The 22,176-nt window shown below is 35.0% G+C and overlaps 1 protein-coding gene across 25 annotated transcripts in view; it reads right to left on the bottom strand.

Moving 5' to 3' along the window:
* BCAS3 (BCAS3 microtubule associated cell migration factor) overlaps positions 1 to 22,176 on the bottom strand; it is a 519,095-nt gene that overhangs the window by 271,742 nt on the left and 225,177 nt on the right. For all 25 annotated transcript variants that reach the window (XM_074320579.1, XM_074320576.1, XM_074320587.1 and 22 more), the window contains 3 exons: positions 17,466 to 17,590; positions 15,047 to 15,212; positions 12,998 to 13,098 (listed from right to left, as the gene is read on the bottom strand). In XM_074320579.1, coding sequence (XP_074176680.1) covers positions 12,998 to 13,098; positions 15,047 to 15,212; positions 17,466 to 17,590 — 392 coding nt within the window. The remainder of the gene's footprint in view (positions 1 to 12,997; positions 13,099 to 15,046; positions 15,213 to 17,465; positions 17,591 to 22,176) is intronic.

The following is a 22,176-nucleotide window of genomic DNA, read 5'->3' as shown; positions in this document are numbered from 1 at the left end:
GTGAAATAACAGCTAAATACTATTATGCAGTCAGGAAAGCCTGCACCATATAAGACTGCAGAAATTATTATTTTTTATTATTTAAAGGACTGTGGCTAAGAGCAACCCTTCATTAATGGCTAAGAGGTGTAGATACACATATAAGCAACATGACCATAAAGTAGAGATTATTCCTTCAACAAAATCCATATTTATATGATTATATTTCCTATGGTAGAGAGTGGCTATAATTAATGGATTTCCTTCCTTCTCCTAATGCAGCCATTTGTCAATTCAAATACAGAATGTCCAATCAATTTTGATGTGTTTAGTAAGCAATTTGTCAAATGGTGCTATGATCCAGTTAATATATTAATTTCTATCAGGGAGAGAGTTCTGACAACTGTATGATTTTCTATAACTGGTGTGGAGAGAAAAATCAGTGCTGGGACTTAATGGCCATTCTTTGGACATAACACCTGTGTCCCAATATCTGAGAGCATGCCATTGTACATCACTTAATAGGAAAAATACTTTTCTGGAATAAAGACACTGGGGTTCTACTGGACAGTGTGGCAGCTAATTCATTATAACAAACTGGGTTTCTTTGAATCTCTGTGTCTCACATATTTTTAATAACGTGAGCAAGCCAATGCATGTGATGCTCATGGCAAACTAAGTAAGCGTCTAAGAGAGCAACAGGGCTTTACTAATGACATGTGTGCATGTTGATCATAAATAGTACTTTTATCATCATTTCCTCCTATTCTCAAAGTTTCTTCATGTGAATTGCAGTCTTTGACTTTTCATATCCCAACACACTTCATATAAATGACGGACGCCTGTCAGGAATTTCACACAGGCACAGTTAGCTACTGCTAGTCAAGACTCTGTAAGGCTGACCTTCAGTTTACACAGTGTGGAGCTCTGGACATGACAGTTTTCTTACCTTGTAAGTATATTTCATCCACTACTCACTATGCTATCTCCATCTTTTCCCTAGACTATCTACACACTGGGAGCTGCAGACAGAACCACGAGATGTGCTGAGCTTTCTGATAGGTGGTTCAAATTTGTGTCACAGAAGAAATCTGAACTACAGTAACGAAGGAAGGGTCAGATCTTTTTCCAAAATTTTCAGTGGGAGATTTAATCACTACCAGTTTGGGCAGAGCAGAGGACTAGAAGACAGGTTTTTAACATGTCACAGATAACTTCCAGAGCCACCCTGGACATATTTGGCAAACATTGTCCAAAGGTCCAAAGGTGATGGCTCTCCATTCACTATATCCACAGCTTTCTACATCTCTCTATCAGGAAATGCAAAAGCAGAAATGAAGACAAGTCCTTTCTAGAAAACAAAACTGAAAAACGTGGCAAAAAATTTTGTTTTTGAGTTAGAATAAAAGAGAGAAAAGGGAACGCTGCATTCATTTTCCAGACATTAGGCTCCCCTTAGCCCTTTTATGAACCATGCAAGAGAAAAGGAAAAAAAATGCCAGAGTGATTTGGCACAAGGCTGTGTATTTAAAAACCTGCAATGTGTATTAGTCCTCCAGACTACCAGACGTCCCATTGTTTCATGTGGCTGCTGAGAAGGTGCCTTATGTGTCAGAAAAGCACACTGAATATTTTTCAATGACCTAGGGGGTAGAGGTCACTTATTATAAATGGATAATGAGACCTAATGCAGTGCTCTGAGTATGGACAAAGAAAGGGTCTATCCATAGCCCCTGGTGGATTGGTCACTCAGGCTTTTATTTCCTCTGCACACTTAATGGAGTCAAACAATTGACAGAAATTCTATAGAGAAGGCTGAAACTGAGAGAAACAACTGGATTCTAATTCTGATAGACAGATACAAATAGTGACCCTGAAATGGCGCCAGAACTCCTGTTACCACTAACGTAGCAGACAGCTGTAGCATTCCCCCTAAATTCCCATTCAGTCATTTGTTAGCAATTAACCTTACTGATGGAAGTGATGGCACATCAAACCACAAGCTCCTGCCAATAGCAACCCAGTACATTATCTCAGGTAAGCAGCCACACATTCTTAGTTTTCGTTTTTGTTTTTTGGTGAAAAGGGCAAACAGATATCCCCATGCCCTCCATCCCATATCCCCACTACCCAACTGACAAAATGTACATTTGGGGATATCAGTAGCTTTATATAAGAACCTCAAACTCAGGTGGGGTAGGGTACATGACATCAGAAGCAGAGGTACTCATGGACTTAGAGGTTTTATGTCCAATAGATTACTTTTCTATAATCTATCAGAATCTATGTCCTATCCCAGTTAAATCTGCCTATCCAATGGCAATAAATATTAATACCATCAATGGAAAAAAATGTATACTCTCAATTGTACGTGGAAAAAAACAGCTCATAAGACAACCTAAAGAAACATTAATCTATGAATATCACTTACAATTTTGTAAAATAACTTGAAAATACAAAACAGCCCATTATAACAACTTTCCCTTTGTTTTGTTTTAATTTTAAGAACAATTATGCCAGGAAGGTGGTTTGACATGAAAATTATTTTTTTCAAAAACAAACAAACAAAAATACTAGTAAATAATACTTTAGTAAATACTAAAGAAAACAACAGAAATGTCAAGATTTACTTCAGAATGCTGTATAGGTCATTATGTTGTAAGAGAAAGGACTTCTGATGTTGAAACATCTCAACAATAAATCAGCAATGACAGAAAAACCCAATGAACTATTCCATAGCTGTGATGATCTGTGTAAAGATCTACGTGTCAATAAGAAGCACATATCCCGTAAACACAAAGGGAAAGAAGAAGGGAAAAAAGGGTAATCTAACCCAATTTTTCAATCCATCATTTTATAAGGCTTGCAGATTGCTGATGGTACTTTCATTTAACTATTTGACATCTTTTCATTGAAGAAGAAAATGTATTTAATTTCATAATGGTCCCTAAGTTATAGAAGATGTACATGGCTAAATTCAGGGTCAATATGTCACAAGCTTTTAGTCTCTTGAAGAAAAACACCATTCATTTTTACTAAAATCATTTCTGTTTGGAAGGACATATGTCAGTTGATAAAATTAAATACAAATAAGAGAAACCATCAAATATAATTCAATCTAAAGTGGTTTCTTAACTACCTCAGATATTTAGACCTGGATAGAGCAGTAGGACACACCCAATGGCCAACAATGGACTATAAATACTCTTTAAATAAGCCCTACATTACAAGTTTCCTCTACAAGAGAAAAACATTTCTTTCTTCCCCTTCCACCCTACCCACTCTTGGGCAAATATTTATTATGGACAATGCAAGGAAATATTGTTGAGTACCTCCATCATACTTGGTACATACCACAACAGCGATGCAATCCAGGATGTTAGGTTAAATCTAATGTGACACTCAAAAGAGAGCAGCTCAGAAAATTGCTGCATATTTAATTGCTTTTCCAGGGCACTGACAATGACCATGGTAGAAAAGACCGAAAAAAAAAAAAAAGTTTCCTTTTTGTATCAATGTGTTCAAAATATATCACCATTTTGTTGAAAAACCAATAAAGCAGGATAGTAAAATATTCTAAAATGACTCTATTCTAAACCCAAAAGTTTGACTTTATATTACAAGGGAAAATATTTGCTATTTCTATTCTCATGGTTGTAGCTGGTAGGCCAGCAGCACAGAATTTCCTTGGGAATCAAGATCTCTAGAATCTAACCTTAATTCTATTGCTGATTTGTGATTTTCCTACTTCTACATGTGAGACAAACCTCAATACAAGCTTTATGTACACTCTACTTCATTACACATAAAAACTAAAATAAAAGTGCAAATGAAGTCCAAGAGATTATTAGTAAAGCCATAACATTTTTTAAAAAGCAGATATATCAATAGACAGCCCAGTTATTCAAAAGAAATCAGAACTGACTTAGTTCTTATTAGTATAATAAAAACTTAGATTTTTGTCAAAGCAATACTAATAATTCAAAGCAAGGTTCCAGCTAGAGCTTTTAGAATTATTAATACTGTCTTCTTATATGTCATGCTATCTAGAGTAACATAATAGAACTTCTCTCTACATTCTCTCTGGGATAAAATTATTTCATAGAAAGCTTACATCAATTATCAATTATATACTATGCCAAAAAAAAAACCTTGGACAGGCGCTCAGATCTGTAAACACTCATATGGAAGTTCTGGGGTTATTTCTAAGAGCCTAACTAAACATTATTATGAGCATGTATATACTACATGCACCAAAACAGATGCAACGCTGTCATCAGCAATTCTCCCTCCTACTCCAGGCAACATATTTCTCTTAATGTTTCAATAAATGGCATAACCCAAGCAAGCCATCCTTTCCTTTGTCCTCACTTTTCTCAAGTAGTCCCAAATATTATAGACGCAACCTCCTCAACTTCTCTGAAATTCAGCTACTTCTCTCCATCCCCACTAATAATTAACTTCTTTCTTCTTTGAATTCCTATACCAACTAATTAATTTTATTAACTGAGCACTTATCACAATATATTACAGATACTCGCACGTGTTTCTTATTTACATTTATATTAGGGTAATGACTCAAAAGTAAAGTCCACACAACTGGTATAAGATCAAGATAATATATAGGATTTAAGCATTTGAAGTTTAAAATATAATTATGATCACACACTTCCACTAATGGCCACATAAGAAAGACAAAATTTATATTATTTCCCAAAATAACTAAATTAACCCAAAGCAAAGTCTGTTATGAACCCTCCATGACAAAGCTTTAAATAAGCATAGAAAGAATCAAGTTTATTCCAATTAACTTGAGTGCATGCTAGGAAAACAAAACGATCCACCACTCAAAAACACGAAACTGAAAATGCCCAGCATCCTTTCAAAAATCATTAGGAACAAAAAGAAGCAGGAAAACACAACCCATACCAAGGAGAAAAATCAATCAGTAGGAAAAAAAAACAAGAAATATCAGGGTGAAAAGAATTAGCACACAGGACTCTAAAACAGTGATTATAAAATAAATGTTCCATGTGTTCAAACATGTACATGGATGAGGACAGAAATGAAAGATAGAAGAAAGACTCAAAAGGAACTTCTAGAAATAAAAAATATGACATCTGAAGTGGAAAAATGTTAAATAAAATTAATAATAGCAGATTAAACAGAGCAGAAAATAAGATTTGATATATCTAAATATGTAAAATACAAACTATACAAAATCAGAAAGGAAAAATGAATTTTAAAAATTTTAACAAAGAATCAGTGAGCTTGGAAATATCAAGTGGTCAACATACATATAATTGCTGTCACAAAGGAAGAGAAAGGGACTAAGAGAAAAAATATTTGAAGATATAATTGCATAAAAATTTTCAAATTTGATGAAAACTATACATCCACAGTTCCAGGAATCTCATAAACCCCGAGCAGAGGAAAACCACAACATAACATTATGGTTTAATTGATTTTTTTCTATTTTTCTATATTTTTTATATTTTTTCTATTGTTTTTCTATGTTATGTTTCACTAATTTCTACTCTGATCTTTATTATTTCCTTTCTCGTGCTTTAAAGTGCTCAACTTTTTCTAGTTTCTGAATGTGGAAGCTGAGGGAACTGATTTCAGAACTTTCTCTTTTACAACATTGGCATTTAGTCCTTTAAATTTCCCCTTGAGTACTGATTTAGGGCCATCCCACACATTTTTCTATTTTTCACTAAAAGTTTTATTTTGAAATCATTATAGATGCATAAGAAGTTGCACAATGGTCCAGAGAACTCTTGTGTACACTCTTTACCTACTTTCAAAACCAAGAAATTGCCATTAGTACAATCACAGACTTTATTCCAGTTTCAACAGCTTTACAAATACAATTTTATATACACTCATTGTGTGTATGTGTGTACATGTGTGTATGTTTGTGTATAGTTCTATTCAGTTTTATCACATGTGTTAATTTGTAAAACCTCTACTACACTCAAGATACAGAACTGTACCCTCGGCACAAAGATCTACCTCACCTCTTCCAATCACATTCAACATCCTTCCTTCTACTGTCTCGAAGACCCAATCAACGGTAATTTCTGTAATTTTGTCATTTTGAGAATGTTATATAAATGTAATCTTTTTTTATCTTGGAGCTTTTACGATTTTGGGTATGCAAAATTTGAGCTTGGCTTTTTTCACTTGGCATAATGTCCATGGGATTCATCCAACTTGTTACATGTTGCATACTTCAATCTACTTTTTCTTTGCTGAAGAGTATTCTAAGACATGAATGTGTTCTTTTTCATTTTTATTACATTCAAAATAATTTCTAATTTCTCCTTTGATTTCTTCTGTGAACCATGGATTATTTAGGAGTATGTTGTTTAGTTTCTAAATATTTGTGGACTTTCCAGAGATATGTTATTCATGTCTTATTTAATTTCATTGTGGTCAGAGAGTATACTTTGTATGACTTGAAAGCTTTTAAATTTATTGAGGTTTATTTTAGGGCCCAGAAGATAGTCTATATTGGTCCATATTCCCTGTGCACTTGAAAAGAATGTGTTTTCTACTGTTGTTGGGTGGAGTGTTCTACTTAGTCTGATATTAATGTAGCAACCCGGGATGTAAAGTGTGCTTCTCCAAAGAACATACAGGAGCTTATATTTTTATCCAATTTGACAATCTCTGAATTTTTATTAGGATGTTTAGAAATTGATAAGCTTAGGATTACATCATCTTGCTTATTTGTTGTCATTTTATTTCCTTTCTTGGCATAGATTGCTTTTGATTGCAAATATGCATCTTTAACATCACAGTTTACCTTCAAGCGATGTTATACTTCACATATACTATAAAAACCTTACAATACTAGAGTGTTATTTCCTGCACTCCTGGACATTATACGCTACTGTTTTCATTGTGTGTGTGTGTGTGTGTGTGTGTGATCCATACACAGGTATGTGTTTTAAAGTCAAAATACATTGGTGTGTACACACACACACACACACACACACACACATTTTAAAGACCACAATGCATTGTTACTATTTTTGTATTCACAGTAATTTATAAAGAGACTTGAATAATTACAAAAAATACCCCACATATATGTTCTAAACATTTTCAGTGCTCTTCATTCTTCTCCATCTGGTGTCATTTTTTCCTCTGCTTAAAGGACTTCCTTTAACATTTCATGTACAACATGTCTGCTGCTGATAAATTTTTTAATCTTTTGTATAACTGAAAAAAAATTATTTTATTTTCACCCTCACTGTGAAAGGTAGTTTTTGAGGTTATAGAATTCTAAGCCAGCAGTTGTTTCCTTTCAGCATTTAAAAGAAATCTGTCATTCTCATCATGGTTCCTCAGTATGTAATGCCTTTTTTTCCTCTGGCTACTTTAAAGATTTTCCTCCTTCTAAATGCTTTTGAGCAATTTCATGTGAAGTATTTTGGTATGGTTTTCTTCGTGTTTCTCATGCTTGGGATTTATTGATCTTCTTGGATCTGTGGGTTTATAGTTTATATCAGATCTGGAAGTTTTTTGGCTATTTCTTCTGTTCCTCCTGATTCAGGGCCTCTGATTTCAAGTACCATGTTTCCCCGAAAATAAGACCTAGCCAGACACTCAGCTCTAATGCATCTTTTGGAGCAAAAATTAATATAAGACCCGGTATTATATTATATTATATTATATTATATTATATTATATTATATTATATATATCATATCATATTATACCCAGTCTTATAGTATAGTAAAATAAGACTGGGTCTTATATTAATTTTTGCTCCAAAAGATGCATTACAGCTGATTATCCAGCTAGGTCTTATTTTTGGGGAAACGCAGTATGTTATCCCACAGCTCAGCAAAACTGTTTTTAATTCTTTTTGTATGTTTCATTTTGGATAAATTCTCTTGGTCCAGCTTCCATTTCACTAATATTTTCTTCGGCAGTTTCTAATTTATCCTCTCTTATCCAGTGCAAATTTCACATCTAGGTTTTCTTATCTAGAACTTCAATTTGAGTCTTTTTAGTATTTCCCACAACTTTAACTTTCTGAACATATGGAATACAATTAGAATAACTGTTTTAGTGTATTATTCCCAACCCTGTGTGAGCTCTAGGCTTTGTGCCCTCTAAGACTCTCTGATGGTTGTTTCCTCAACTTGGGGTAGTTGCCCACATGCATCACTATTATGTTGAACACTAGAGGACTGCCTGCAGATCTTCTGAGTTCTTATTGTGTGCTGATATATTGTCTCTGATAACCTGTCCAGCTCATTCTAGGTTAGGAGTTAACAAATAGTAAATATTTTGGGCTTTGTGTGTGTCATATGGCTTCTACACTATTATTCAACTTTGAGGTTATTATTTTAAAGTCGCCACAGACAATATATAAATGAAAGGGTGGGATGTGTTTCAGTAAAACTTTTTTTACAATAATAGTTCATGGTAGTTTGCCGGATAGGTGCTTTTTCTTGGTCTTACTGGACTCTGAGTGCAGTGTATTCTGTATTCCACTTGGATTCCCCATCACTGCAACACAGTCTAGAAAAATCTTTCAAGGCAATAAACTGAGGCAATTGTAGGGTTCACCTCACAATTTTCCAACTCTCACTGCCCTTTATTCCCTGATGTCCAGTGACTTGAAAACAGTTGTTTTATATATTCTATTCTTTGTTGTTTAATGAAACCAAAGCACATTACTTTCACACACATATAAAAATTTGAAATTCAATTGAAACACATTTGTTTGAAGCATATATTATATGTTTTAATCATTTTCAGGGTTCTTCATTCCTTCCCATCTGGTGTCAAAGACTCTCCCACCTTTCCTATAATGCCTTTAAAGGTAGAGGAAAACAGTTATATTCCCAATAAAACACAGGAAGGTTCTGTGGATCCCAGTCACCTTTCTGTTGTGTATCAAAGCTATATTTCTGTTGAATGGTCTTTTGTTACTATTTAACAAAGAAAACTCAGTAAGTTTAGGGAGGAACTTCTCACATACTCATGGACTATTTTAGAAAGAAGTTCAAAGTCTGACCTTCCCCCAACAAAGCTAGTTAATGTCAGCAACTTAAAAATACTGCTGCTGCCCAATTACCTGAAAGAAAAGGAGGAAACATTATTTTTCCCCTAAATAAAACTTCCCCAAGTCAACTCACTAAGCCCTGTTTTTAATTTACAATTTGGGAAGCTCTGAAGCAGACTAAAGAAAAAGTTATTGTCTGCTTTGCGATCATATTCAAAGCTGGTTGATATTTGTTAGTCTCTTCTAATGTTTATCTTTCTTTTTGGCAAAGGAATACACTGAAATAAAATGCCTATTTTAGAAAGGGTAACTAGAGTATATAATTTTTTAAGAAAAAAAAATCACTAATCTCCTCGGCTATAATCTTTTTATAAACTATTCCCAAGATTTCTTATGACCAAGGCAAAACGTTTTTTTGATACTACATTCTTGACTTTTACCTTTACTGAGCTATATAGCAAGACTAGATTACAATCTGTACCTTCACAATCTACTCAAACTATTATGAATTTGCTGCTATTTGACGTTTTTTACTTACTCAAAATGGCAATTTCTATGGCTCAACCTAATGACAAAGAAGTCCTCTGTGAGGAGCATTCTAGGATGATTCAATGATACACCAAAATTCCTCCATTTTGTATCATTCCATTCAATGAATACAGGTAGGAAATGTGACTACAGTTATAAATCCAAAATTTGGAGTTTTGACTTACTTCACTTTTAAGGTTAGGTAAAACGCTGTTAGTGTTTCAGGCAGGTTTCCCTTTCCCTCCTCAACCAGTCACCCTTTGGCCATATATGCAGAACTTTGTTTATCAACTAACAGGGTATCTATTATGATTAGAGTGCTGGAAGGGGAGTGAGGATTCCTTGCTAAACATCCTGCTCTCCTACTCTCTTCTCCCTGAGACAAAGTCTCTTTCCAATTTCCATTTACATCATTCTTTGTCTACTATTATTATAATTTCCGGAGTTTGCACAAGTCTGCTTCACTTGATCCACAGATCCAAATACAAGCAAAGAAAATGCTTGCAACATTTGTGAAGTTTGCATTAGAGTCTTACTCCAAATGGTTATATTTGAAAATACTTTCAGTAATATATTTATCAATAGTCTTCAAATTAGGAAATCAGAGGTGATTTTCAATATGGTTAAGTTAATCAAAAACTTTCTGGCATCAGATATGGTATACTTGTGCTTTAAGACGTTACATCTTTTCAAATGGCTTCAGTAAGGGGAACTGGAGACAAAACAGGAGAGTCATAAGAAAGTCTTAATGAGATTCTATTTTGCACAAAGGGTTCAACAGATGGGCAGGTAAAGGCATTGTGTCTAAATGGGCATTGCTTTTACCAATTGTACTTCAGGCTTTTGTCCATGTTTTGCATATTTAATTGCCTCAATAATATAATATACTGGCATGTCCAGGATTCTCAATCAAATAGCCTTTCTTTATATAAGAAAAGATGACTTTAAAATCCAGACGAATTCTGTGTCTCTACTCTCAATGTAAAGAAGCAATACAATAATTATTACAGAATTACCTCTTAGGTATATATTTTTTTAACTTTTAGATTGCATCTATACTAACATTCACAAAAAAAGAAAAAGCAAATTAGCTATGGCCTGTTACTGGGGTATTATATTATAACATGGACAAAATCAGGTAGCCATAATAGATATTCCATTATTAAGTCCCTGAAGTCTATTATTTAAAAATATACATTTTTGAGATAAGAAAGGTACAGAATGATGCTTACAGAATGATACTGTTTTACAGTTTTTAAAAGACTTTAGCATCACCTCATTGACCGTAATATCACCTTTACATAAGCAAGTATTATTATTGCTATTTTATATTTATCAAGTTACAGAGCTATGGTCTGGAACTGGAACCCAGGCCTTTTCATCCTATCCCACTGTTACATGAAATATGTTATATTACATATTTTAATCAGAAACCATAGAATCATCAGTGACTACATTCTTTCAAATTGTCTCTAATTTCTTTCTATTCCAACTCTGCAACATCTCACAGGTTTGTCTTGTCTTCTCTGTAATACAGCTTTAATTAAAACCCTCTCATATCTTGCCCCAGGATCACAGAGCCGCCCCTCCTCTGAACCTCCTATTACAACACTGCCAGAGTGATCTTTCTAAAATGCAATTCTGATGGTGTCATTCCAATGCCTGAAAACATTTGAAAGCGTGCTACCTACTGCCTACAGTAGTGGTTTTTTAACCGAGCACCTGGGGATTTTTGCAGTTCTGGACAAAGGTGTTTAGAGCTGCTAAAATCAAATCATGTCAAGCAGTTTAATTTGCTGGAACAAAAAAATTAAAGGGATAGAGATACCGTATTTCCCTGAAAATAAGACCTACCCGGAAGATAAGCCCTCACATGATTTTTCGGGATGACATCCCCTGAACATAAGCCCTAATGCATCTTTTGGAGCAAAAATTAATATAAGACCCGGTCTTATTTTCGGGGAAACATGGTAGTTGTATTTGGCTTTTGCCCATATCTTTGTGTTACATATTTGGGACTTGCTAATGTTGGTCTGCTGAAAACCTATCAAAATAACAAATAAACTAGTATTAATTCTGAAAGAGTCAAGTATACTAAACTTAACAATTAGTTATTTTTACCCATGATGAGAGGCAGACAAAAATGTTTTCATGATTTTTAAGTAGCTATTATATAAATGTCATTTTTTTTCCACTTCATATGATAGAGTTAAACATATACTTAGATAACGTAGAACCTAACAACTTTTATGTACTCGGCTTCTTGAACCAGAAAACCACTTACTCTATAAAGGCTTTAGCAACTTAACTCATTGCTCTCACAGTTCAACGTGTAATATAACCCAGTTCTTCACTGATGCACCCATTTCATTTTATTTTACTTTGCCATTAAATACCTGCCTCCCAAAATAGATAATGAATTCGGTGAGGACAGAAGCCACATACTAATCACATTTAAATCACAAGTGCCCAACACAGAGAAGTCAATAATACATGCTGGAAGAATCAGTGAGTTCAATTATATAAGAGAGCAAGACTGCCAACTATTTGTTACAGTTATGGAGTTTCATAACTTTAGAGCAAAGTCAATAAATTTTCTCTGTTTTCAGTATAATATATAACACGTTATAAACATAAAATAAAATAGTTTCAGAAATATTTTACTTCATGTTATATAATAAAGCCAAGCAAGATAATAAGTTCAATACAACAAAACTCCATTAAAAACATGTCAAAGATGATTTTTAGGAAGTTTCTTAAAAACATGCACTGCTCCAACCCATCAGATTAAATTAAAAATCCAGTCGATTCTACAAAATTGAATTATAATTGTAAAGAATTTTTAATTCTATGACCATAAACTGGATAATAAATATTAAACTGTCTTTTCATTGCCTCCCTTACAAACAAGGCTGTTTTGTTTGTAGCTCGATGTACATTTTCTGAAGTTAAAAACAAAACAAACAAACAAAAAACTGGAGCCAATCTATACAAATGTGAAGGCTTAAATATGAATGTAAACAAACAAAAACCCAATGAAGGTGCAATCATTATTTCATTACTGCTAGTAAAATTCCACCAAGAGGAAATCCTGCTGATACTGTTTTAACAGTGAAAAACAGCGCTTAATTTTTTTTCATGTCCGAAATAAACACCAATTTTTGTGACACTTTATTATACCCTAGTATCTTTTTTAAAAATACTTTCGGGGCCACCAAATAGTCCCTATCCATGTACATAACTGTGGGGTCGGGGGGCATCTCTCCTGGCCAGGGAATGTGAACAGCCAGAGGCAGACTTAGTGTATGCTAAGGCTTGTGGTTTACACTTGCAGTGAGTATCTCATTTGCCTGGGGCTGGTTGTTTATGGCCTATGGACCATGCACGGTGGCCTTCAAAGCCAGCATTTTACCAAGTCTCAAACTGCTGTCCGGAAGGGAAAAAACAATGGGAACTACTCACGGCCAGCAAGCAGGAACTGGTAGTACTGCACAGCATCTGCTGCGAGGAGCAGAGGGTGGTTTGCATTGAAGGGCGGCTGCAATTCATTCCACTGAGGAGTTCTAAGGAAACAGCAGAAGAACGGGAATATTGAAGCTTAATAAACGGGATGTAAATCACCATCACTGTCGCCACTTAGAGACAGTGATATAAACTCACACTACCTTTGTAATCATTCAAATGAACGTGTTGGAGTGCTGAAACCTGAAACACAAGGCCATCTGCTTAAAAAGAATGAAAAGGTGGCAGGGAGTCATACAAATTGCATACAGCCAATAGCAGTTTAAAGCAGAAGACCCTCCAATAGACAAGATGTGCAAACTATTAGAGAGAAAGTGTGGAATTCAAATGTCACAACTAAGTAGTTCTAATTTTACCCAACTTAGGACAATTATTAGAGCCTCTAGTCTCAGAATGTGTGTATTTTAAAATGGAATAAAGCAGGGAAAATTGGTTGAAAAAAAGAGTCATGAATGTTTGACTTATTATAACCTAATTAGCATTTGAGTTCCAAAATAAGACAGTTATTTCAACAATGGTGGGACAGTAACTTTAATTAGATCTGCCTACTTATAAATAGCTTGATAAATAAGATATTGATCAGATTAATTCAGTGCAGTAAAGCCGTAGTAAAGAATGCTGGAGCCTTCAAAAATCAATATAAGAATATTTTAAAATGTCAGAAGGAGAGGGATCATTTTTATATCCATCTTTGTCTGTTTTCTTCCATACATGTCAGGGCCAATTTTTTTCTGTCTCCCCTGGACCATTGGACACTATATTGAACAGGCTTTAGTCTAGATTTTATTTCTCAATCTTTATACTGGCTTATAAAGACTTGAATGATTATGCACTTTTGAGAAGGACTCCAATTCTTAACAAACATTTCTACAGTGCTTAACCATCGTATCTTGGGGAATCACTTTTAAAGGAAACCTTCCAATCTATTTATATTAGTTTCCATTCCCTTTAATGGCTGTCTCAATGTACTCTCTATTTTCAGTGAGCATGAGACTAGAAATAGGGGAAACACTAAAGCTTTACATGTGGATTAAAAAAAACAAAACAACCCAAGTCTTAGAAAAGGTTACACAAAGATGCAAGGAGAAAGGAGTTCAAAAGGAGGTGTTCTCCAAGGCAAATACCAGACAACCGAAAACATACCACCACACAAAAATTTGTACATGAATGTTCTTAGTAGCATAATTCATGACAGTTAAAAGGTAGACATGTCCCTCAACTGATGAATGGATAAACAAAATATGGTCTATCCACGCAATGGAATATTCTTTAGCCATAAAAAGGAATGAAGTTCTGATACAAGCCACAGATGGATGGAGCTTGGAAACATCCATGCTGTGGCTTGTATCAGGACTTCATTCCTTAAGTGAAAGAAGTCAGATGTAAAAGGTCACATTTTAGATGATTCTATTTATATGAAATGTCCCTAAAGGCAAATGTAGAGCTAGAAAGTAAATTGGTGGTTGCCTAGGGCTGAAGGATTGGGGGAAAATAGAGAGTGACTGCTAACGGGTGTGGCGTTTCTTTTGGGGGTGATGAAAACTGACTGCAGTGATGGGTGCACAACCCAGTGGAAATTCACTTTAAATGGGTGAGCTGTATTATATGTGAATTATATCTCAATTTAAAAACGAATCAATTATCGATACATGCAACGACAGGGATGAATCAAAGTAATTTTGCTGGGTGAAAGTAGCAAGACAGAAAAAGAGTACACACGCCATGATTCCATTTATATATAATTCTGGAAAACGTAAATTAATCAGGAACAGAGAGCAGATAAGCAGTTGCCTGCAGGCTCTGTGTGTGAGGTAGGGATAAAGAGGGCAGGAAGGATATATCAAAAGAGGCACTAGACAACATCTGGAAGCAATGGATATATTTATAATGTTCATTATTATACTTATGCCAAACCTTATTAAATCATAAACCTTTAATATTTTATGCCTCAATAAAGCTGTTTAAAAAAAAAAAGAAAGGAGGTACTACCTAACCAGAGTCCAGCTGGCTCGAGGTGATGTCATCATTTCCAGTGGGGTGTCATCGCTAATCTTAGGGGCAGAACTGAGCGGCCGTGGCTCCATCATATGCTCCACTAAGGTCCCATAGCAGCTAATGATGTAGAGAGATTCAACCACGACTTGTTTGGACTGATCTACAAAGAGAAGCAGTACACGGATATGTGACAATGGCATAAAAGGAGCACAGCGTAATTCTTACAAGTTAATGAATGACCTTGCAGAAGGTTCCTGAGGCGACTGAGAGAAAATAAGACGGCAGAAATTTTTCACATGGAGCCTGCTCCTTGCCTAAATGTTGCCTCTTACAAGTATGTGCTAATGAATAGGAAAATCTCTATGCTATCAAAATATATTTTAGGTATTAAGCCATGTATTTTAAGAACGATGTAAATATATGAAATTCTAACATGGTAAAAACAATATTTTCCAGTTTTTTGTATTTGTCTGCAATGTAATTTGTCCCACGTTATGAAAAATGAACGATATCAGGTGGGACAGGGAAGGACTGATTGAAAAGGAAAACTGTATAGATTAAGATTTAGTTACACAGGCGGTAGCAACTCAAGTGCATGAAATGCTCTTTGTATGCCTGTATCGACCTAACTTCCCATCTACTTTCTCTCAGAAAACTTTCTCTTTTAAATTTCTGGATTCAAACCAACATGAACAACACATGCATCCTCCTCCCCCAAACCTCTTCCTTCTCTCCTCTCAGTGGGATCACTGGCCCCCATGGTAAATGAAGACCAGTCATACTTTGAGGTCAGGTGCTGAATATGGATCTAATCAAATGACTTTATAAGGAGTACACATGTCCTCACTACCAAAACAGGTTTAGTCCTCTATCTCGGGTTTTACAGTAAACCTAGGAGCATATAAAATCACTCATGAATGCTGGGTGGGTCACCTTATCTCTATGCCAGAGGAATCAATTACAGCTGATTTGAGAAAATGGCTAATGACCAGTCAGTGGGACATAAAGGAGTAGCAAGTTAAAAGGGTAATTAGAACAGAAGGGAGAAGCATTTGAAATCGAGCTTCACAGAGGGTTTTAACTAGCAACAAAAAGTCATTTTGATAGCATCATTAAAGCGAAGGAGGTAACAAAAAAATAAAGATGGGATAAGAAAATGGAAGGCTTGCATACTTCACTGTATCCTCTCCCACTTAGGTAAAGAACCTGCTGTGCCTGAGATCCTATTTCCGAGGAAAGGGTCACTGAAAGTCGATAACAGGGAAAGAGCTGATGTCTGACTGCCAGGATTAAGCGTAAAGGAGAACCATTTTGCCAAGAACAATACAGCCTGTGGAACTCTTCAAAGAAGTGCCTCGTGAACAACTCAGTTTGTGACCTACTTTAATACTGCTAAAATAAGGGGAGAATCTTATTCAAAATTAAGTAGTTGGTCCATGAATGCAGGCATTCTCTTCTACACAGAAACAATAAGCAATCACATACTAAACAGTAATTATATAAACATTTTAGGTATTAATCCTGGTGATCAAAGCAGGGATTACAAAAAAAATTATATAAACTCAAAGGAGCATCTTTTACCATAAAAGAGGACCCTTCTTTCTGAGTGGGAGCCTGTTTTTATCTTTTGATTTATGACACGGCAGAGTTGTTGGTGGTGGTTTTGTTAAGATTTAGCATTACAAAACCCAGGCTGGGGCGGCCAGTTGGCTCAGTTGGTTAGAGCGCAGTGCTCATAACACGTAGGTTGCCGGTTCGGTTCCCACATGGGCCAATGAATGATCTGCACTCTCCAGAACTAAATTGAAAACAACGACTTGACTTGGAGCTGAGCTGTGCCCTCCACAACTAGACTGAAAAAAAAAAAAAAAAGACTTGACTTGGAGCTGATGGGTCCTGGAAAAACACACTGTTCCCCAATATTCCCCAATAAAAAGAATTTTTTTTAAAGAAAAAAAGGAAACCCACCCAGGTTCAAACTCTGAAACCATCACTTATTAACTAGTGCTTTTAGCTAAGGTATTTAAACTCACTGATCTCAAGTTCTTCATCTCTCAAATAGGGATAACAAGGTTTTCCTCTCTACGTTTCAGAGACAAAGGCGTGAAGTCAGCTTGTCATAAATGTAAAAGCTACATATAATGGCATGGAGGTGACAATGTTGAGAACCCCTGTAGATTGTCACCAACAAAACAAAATAAAAACACTCGATGGGAAATTTATTTAACATTTATAGTAGAAGGATAGCCTTTCTTCTTGTCTTAGCTTGAGCAGTTGAGAGATATGCTAAATGAATGGAAAAATTGGTTTCCAGACTATCGGGATCAAGAATATTCAAGGAGAACTGCTATGAATTTTCCTCAAGAAACAAAAACTACAAATGGCAAGTTTAAGCCTCAGTAAAACTACATACCTTTTTCTCTTTTCAGACCTGCATTATTTGCAAACCACGATCTGGATGTCCCAAACGTTGCAGCCACACAAAATTCTCCTCCCATCGACTTGCTGGGTGAAATTTGTGGAGGTGGTTTAACTTTGCTTAAAAAATAAAATGATAGTAAAAAAAAATTAGCATGATGAACTCACAGAAATAAATAAAATGATAGTAAAAAAATTAGCATGATGAACTCACAGTCCTTAACATAATGATACATTTTCCTTAAAATTCTACCCCTAAGTATTCAAACCCTCCAGTGTGGACATGCATGTTGCCTGAAGTAGTAACTGGTGGTGTGAGACTGTGTTCCGCAGAAAAGTAAAATTAGTTCAAAGTTTCAGAGTATTATCAGAATAGCAACATATAAGACCAATAAAAATTAATTCCTTTTTGAAGTAGGTGCTGGTGGAATCCAAGTCACTTCTTTTCAGATGGATAACGTTTCCCTGGAGATTTCAAAGTGAAACAACAGAACCAGCATGAACATCTCACAACAATAAAATAGTTTACCATTTTGATATAAAAGATGCAGGATTGACAATACAGTTGAATGAAGACAGCATGAATGAAAATAACGAGATGACACAGAATGAAACCCTGAAAATGCTCTCAGCCACAATGCTATGTAGTTACACAATGAATGAGAAGAAGATCTAACAATGTAATGCAACTATATTCATTGATCTTCCAATTCGTTTAGTTTTTCTTTGTGGGTTTGTGAAAATGACATGTCTATTTTTGTTCTGTTTCTCATATGTTTAAGGACACATTAAATAACTGTTACAATTTCACATAACTACCATTAAAAAGCACTTGCTAAAAAAAGAAAAAAGAAAAGCACTTGCTTTCCTCTGTGTTTTCCCCACATCAGCTTTCATACCATCAACTTCTAACATCAAACTTTCATTGTCTTTCAAAACCTATATTTCTCTTCTTTTTTGATTTGTCAAAGGCTTCCTCAAAGCTCATTAGCAATTTTACCAACCACCTTAGATAAATGGTGGTATTATTTCCTCTAATTCATAGGCCAGAAAATAACCTCACCATACACCGGTCAAGTTCACAGCCCAGCTGGGTCACAAGAATAACAGAGCTCGGATGTTCCTACTCTACTAGTCAGTCTCCAATGTCAAGTAACATTTCTACCTTCTTTTGCTCACTGTCCTTTATCTCTTTATCTTTTCATAAAGTATGGTTGGATGGAGAAAGATTGGTTTTTGACGTCAGGAAGAAACCAGAATCTGAATCCCAATTCTACCACAATTAGCTACATGACTTCTGGTTAATTTATTTAACCTCTCACGGCTCAGACTACTCATATATAAAAGGAAAATAATAATGCCTACCTCATAGGGTTCTTTTAAGGATTCTCAAAATGTGATCCCTGACCAGTAGTACCACCTGGGAACTTCTTAACACGCAAATATTCATCAGGCCACACCCCACACCTACTGAATCAGAAAACTCTGGGGGTTGGGCCTAACAATTTGTGTGTGTTTTTAAAGGAGTCTTCTAGGAGATTCTGGTGTGTGCTCAACCACTGTATCAGGAGAGCACATAAAGCTTTAAGGGAAGTGCCTTCCCATATCATAGTACTCAGCAATGTTAACTCTCTTCTAAAAGACTAATGTTTTAAAAATTAGTCTTTGCTTTGGTAATCCCAGTTTCCAGGTTCTTATGACACTTGAAATAGTCACTCACATATTTTATTTCCCGAATCTTCTCTTTTGACATCTCCCTGCTCTGGAAACAGTAAGTCTGGATCAGAGGTCACTGTTTCTGGTTTTTTGGGTCTCTCCCTTTGTACCAAATCCATGGTAATGTATACTGCCGTATATGAAAAGATCTCTTCTTTCCATCATTAACATGTCTTAAACACTTTACACCGTTATCCATAAAGATCACATTTATGCCTAAAATACCAACACCAATCACAGTCAGACTTCTACCTTGACAGGGAATAAAGACACAGTTTTGTAAAAGTTTCTGTGAGGCAATAAATCTGGTTCTACAGTTTCACGTCTTCCTTGGTGCATTTCCCACAAGCGCAATAACCTACCAACAGAAAAGAAGACTACCATCCACCTGCACCTGAACAAACATGCACCATCCCTTGGTACTCAGGGAACCAGGATCAGAACTATTCTGGGTATGATGCTCTCTGTTGTACTACCTTAGAATGGAAACACTCCTTCAGCCTTTATTTCTATCACTGAACTACTATCATCGAGCTGTTAAGTTCCTGTAACTAGCATCTTTTGAGTTTCATTGGTCATTTTTAACACTTAGGAGTTTTGGGAGGTTGGAGGGAGGAGGAGAGAGAAATAACCATTCCAAAAATTTTTGAAAGGTGTTTCCAACTGTGTGACTAAGTGTTTTTACTAGAATTACCATCAGTGAACAATAGGACTACAATGTACCAATAAGCTTCACAAGAATAAATTCAAAGCTCTTTGCAAATTATGGAATGCTATTTTTGTTTTTGTTTCTTAAATCATGCAGTGAGCAACAAGATAGAAAACAAGTAAGCATGCCACTTCTTAAGAGAGTTGATAGTGCATCTAAAGTAGGCATCCAACACAGACTTAAAAATAGTTGCTACTGGTTGGGATGGCTACCTTTATAGCATAACAATAACAAGTAGAAATATGATAGGACATCAATTTGCTCTTTGGCCATAAACATATATTCTGCATGTTTACTAGCTTACAGTTTAATCAGCCAATGTCAAAAGTTTAAATCTCTTACACTTATTTAATGTTACATATAATTCAGCTTCTGAACACAAAACTAAAAAGCATCAACACAGTATCATTTTACATAAACTCATTATCCCCCGCAAAGAATTTGTATCTTATAGTAAAAGTATGCTTAAAATTATGTAAAGAATGATCTATTTTATTTTTATACTGCCTTATTTCTTCTTTTGCCTCAGATAAGGCCTTAACAAATCACATTAGTAAAAGTTTGTGTTTAATAAGTAATCAAGAGTTTTCATCCCTGGAAATAAATTGCTACCACCTATGGGGCATAGTGCTGTGTGTTGGGTATGGGGCAGATGTGGTGAACATATTCATAACAAGTTATTTCTATTATCAGTCTATATTTGAAATGACTATGGTATTTAAGCAAAACAGCATAAAAATGTGTGCATGTGTATATAGACTTTCAGGAAAATAAAAAGGAGAAATAATCTAAAGATTACTATTAATAAAGTTTTTTCTGTGTAATATACCCCAATGGAAAAACTTTGATTTTGACTGAATTTGCCCTTCATCCTAAGTTTTAAAAAGACCAAGACCAGGAATGATGGGTAGAAACAGAACTGAATTTTTCCACAATGACCCAGAATATCTCTATTGCAAAATAACCTTCGTTGGCAGAAAAACACTGAAAAAAATGATATGTATACGTGAAAGGAATAAAAGTAAAAAGAGCTAGACTTGTAAATCATGTTCATTTATAGATGGCTGACCCAACCATTTTAGTAAAGCATTCCAATACTATCCTTTTTTTCCTTCTTTCTTGCTCTCAAAAGCTCTTTTTATCCTCTGAAAGGGACTTAATAAGTCCCATCAAAAAGCATTTACAAGTTTAGTATGAATACCTCTGGATGTTTAGAGGCTTTCTCTCATTTATTTATTAGTTGATTAAATTAATAATACGATATAAAATATTTCAATGTATATGGGTGTCCAGAAATTCAATTGTGTTATGTTTATAAATGAGAACAAAACATACTGATAGGATGATGGACGCCTTCAGCTGAGAACTGCTGCTCTTTACTCCCCTAAGCCCATCAGAAATGACCCCAAGTTCAAAAATAAAAAGAAGTATTTGGCTTAATTTGTAAACAAAACGTAAAAGAAAAATGGAATGAATTCAACTTTCTCCGTATCACGCAAAACTATGATCATAAAACATCACAGTTACTAAACTTGACATAAGATAACATAAACATACAAAGAAACAAAAAAAAACAAAATGAATACATAAGGTGCTACTAAATGAAAACTCAGGAGTTGAACTTTTTGTCACTTCTTCTGGGAGACTTAGCCATCTAACCATAGAATAGGAATCACTTTCACTGCCATCAGAAGTTCTGGGGACATTAACATTAGGACATCTTTAAAATTATTTACTAAGTCTATTGAAGTTACCCATTGGCTTTTACTGTGTTATGTAATCCAGTCAGATTAACATATTGAATTTCTCTTGACTGTTATTTTTTTCCTCCACACTCTACTGCAAAGGAAAAAAAAAAGAGCAAAACTCTAATGATATCTGCTTTAAAATTATAAGGAAATTATGCCTATCTGGATAATTTTACTATGTCCTATAGAACAGGGTATAAAGTGGTTTATCTGTAGATGGAATGAAAAGCAGCAATGAGGTCCAATGCCTTGTTTAGAAGGACACAAGCATGGAATGAGCTAAATTGAGATAGAAGCACCGTTTCTTTCCTTTTCTAAAACATAAGGGTATAGTCAATAATATTTCAGTTTAAATGCTAGACACAACATTGATGTAAGAATTACAAGTGGTGTAATGTCTCTGTGTTAAAGAAAAACTTTTCTTTATATTCCTCACTGTGATTAAATTAAGCTTTTAAAAAGAAATTTAGAAGTTTTCTCTCACTTTCAATTTTATTTTTCTAAAATAAGAACTAAGATGGGAAACTGAAAGC

This window comes from Rhinolophus sinicus, linkage group LG15 (genome assembly GCF_036562045.2).
Source record: "Rhinolophus sinicus isolate RSC01 linkage group LG15, ASM3656204v1, whole genome shotgun sequence".
In the NCBI taxonomy this organism is placed as follows: domain Eukaryota; kingdom Metazoa; phylum Chordata; class Mammalia; order Chiroptera; family Rhinolophidae; genus Rhinolophus; species Rhinolophus sinicus.
The sequence above is the reverse complement of the archived record's forward strand: the minus strand, read 5'-3'. Positions and strand labels throughout refer to the sequence as shown.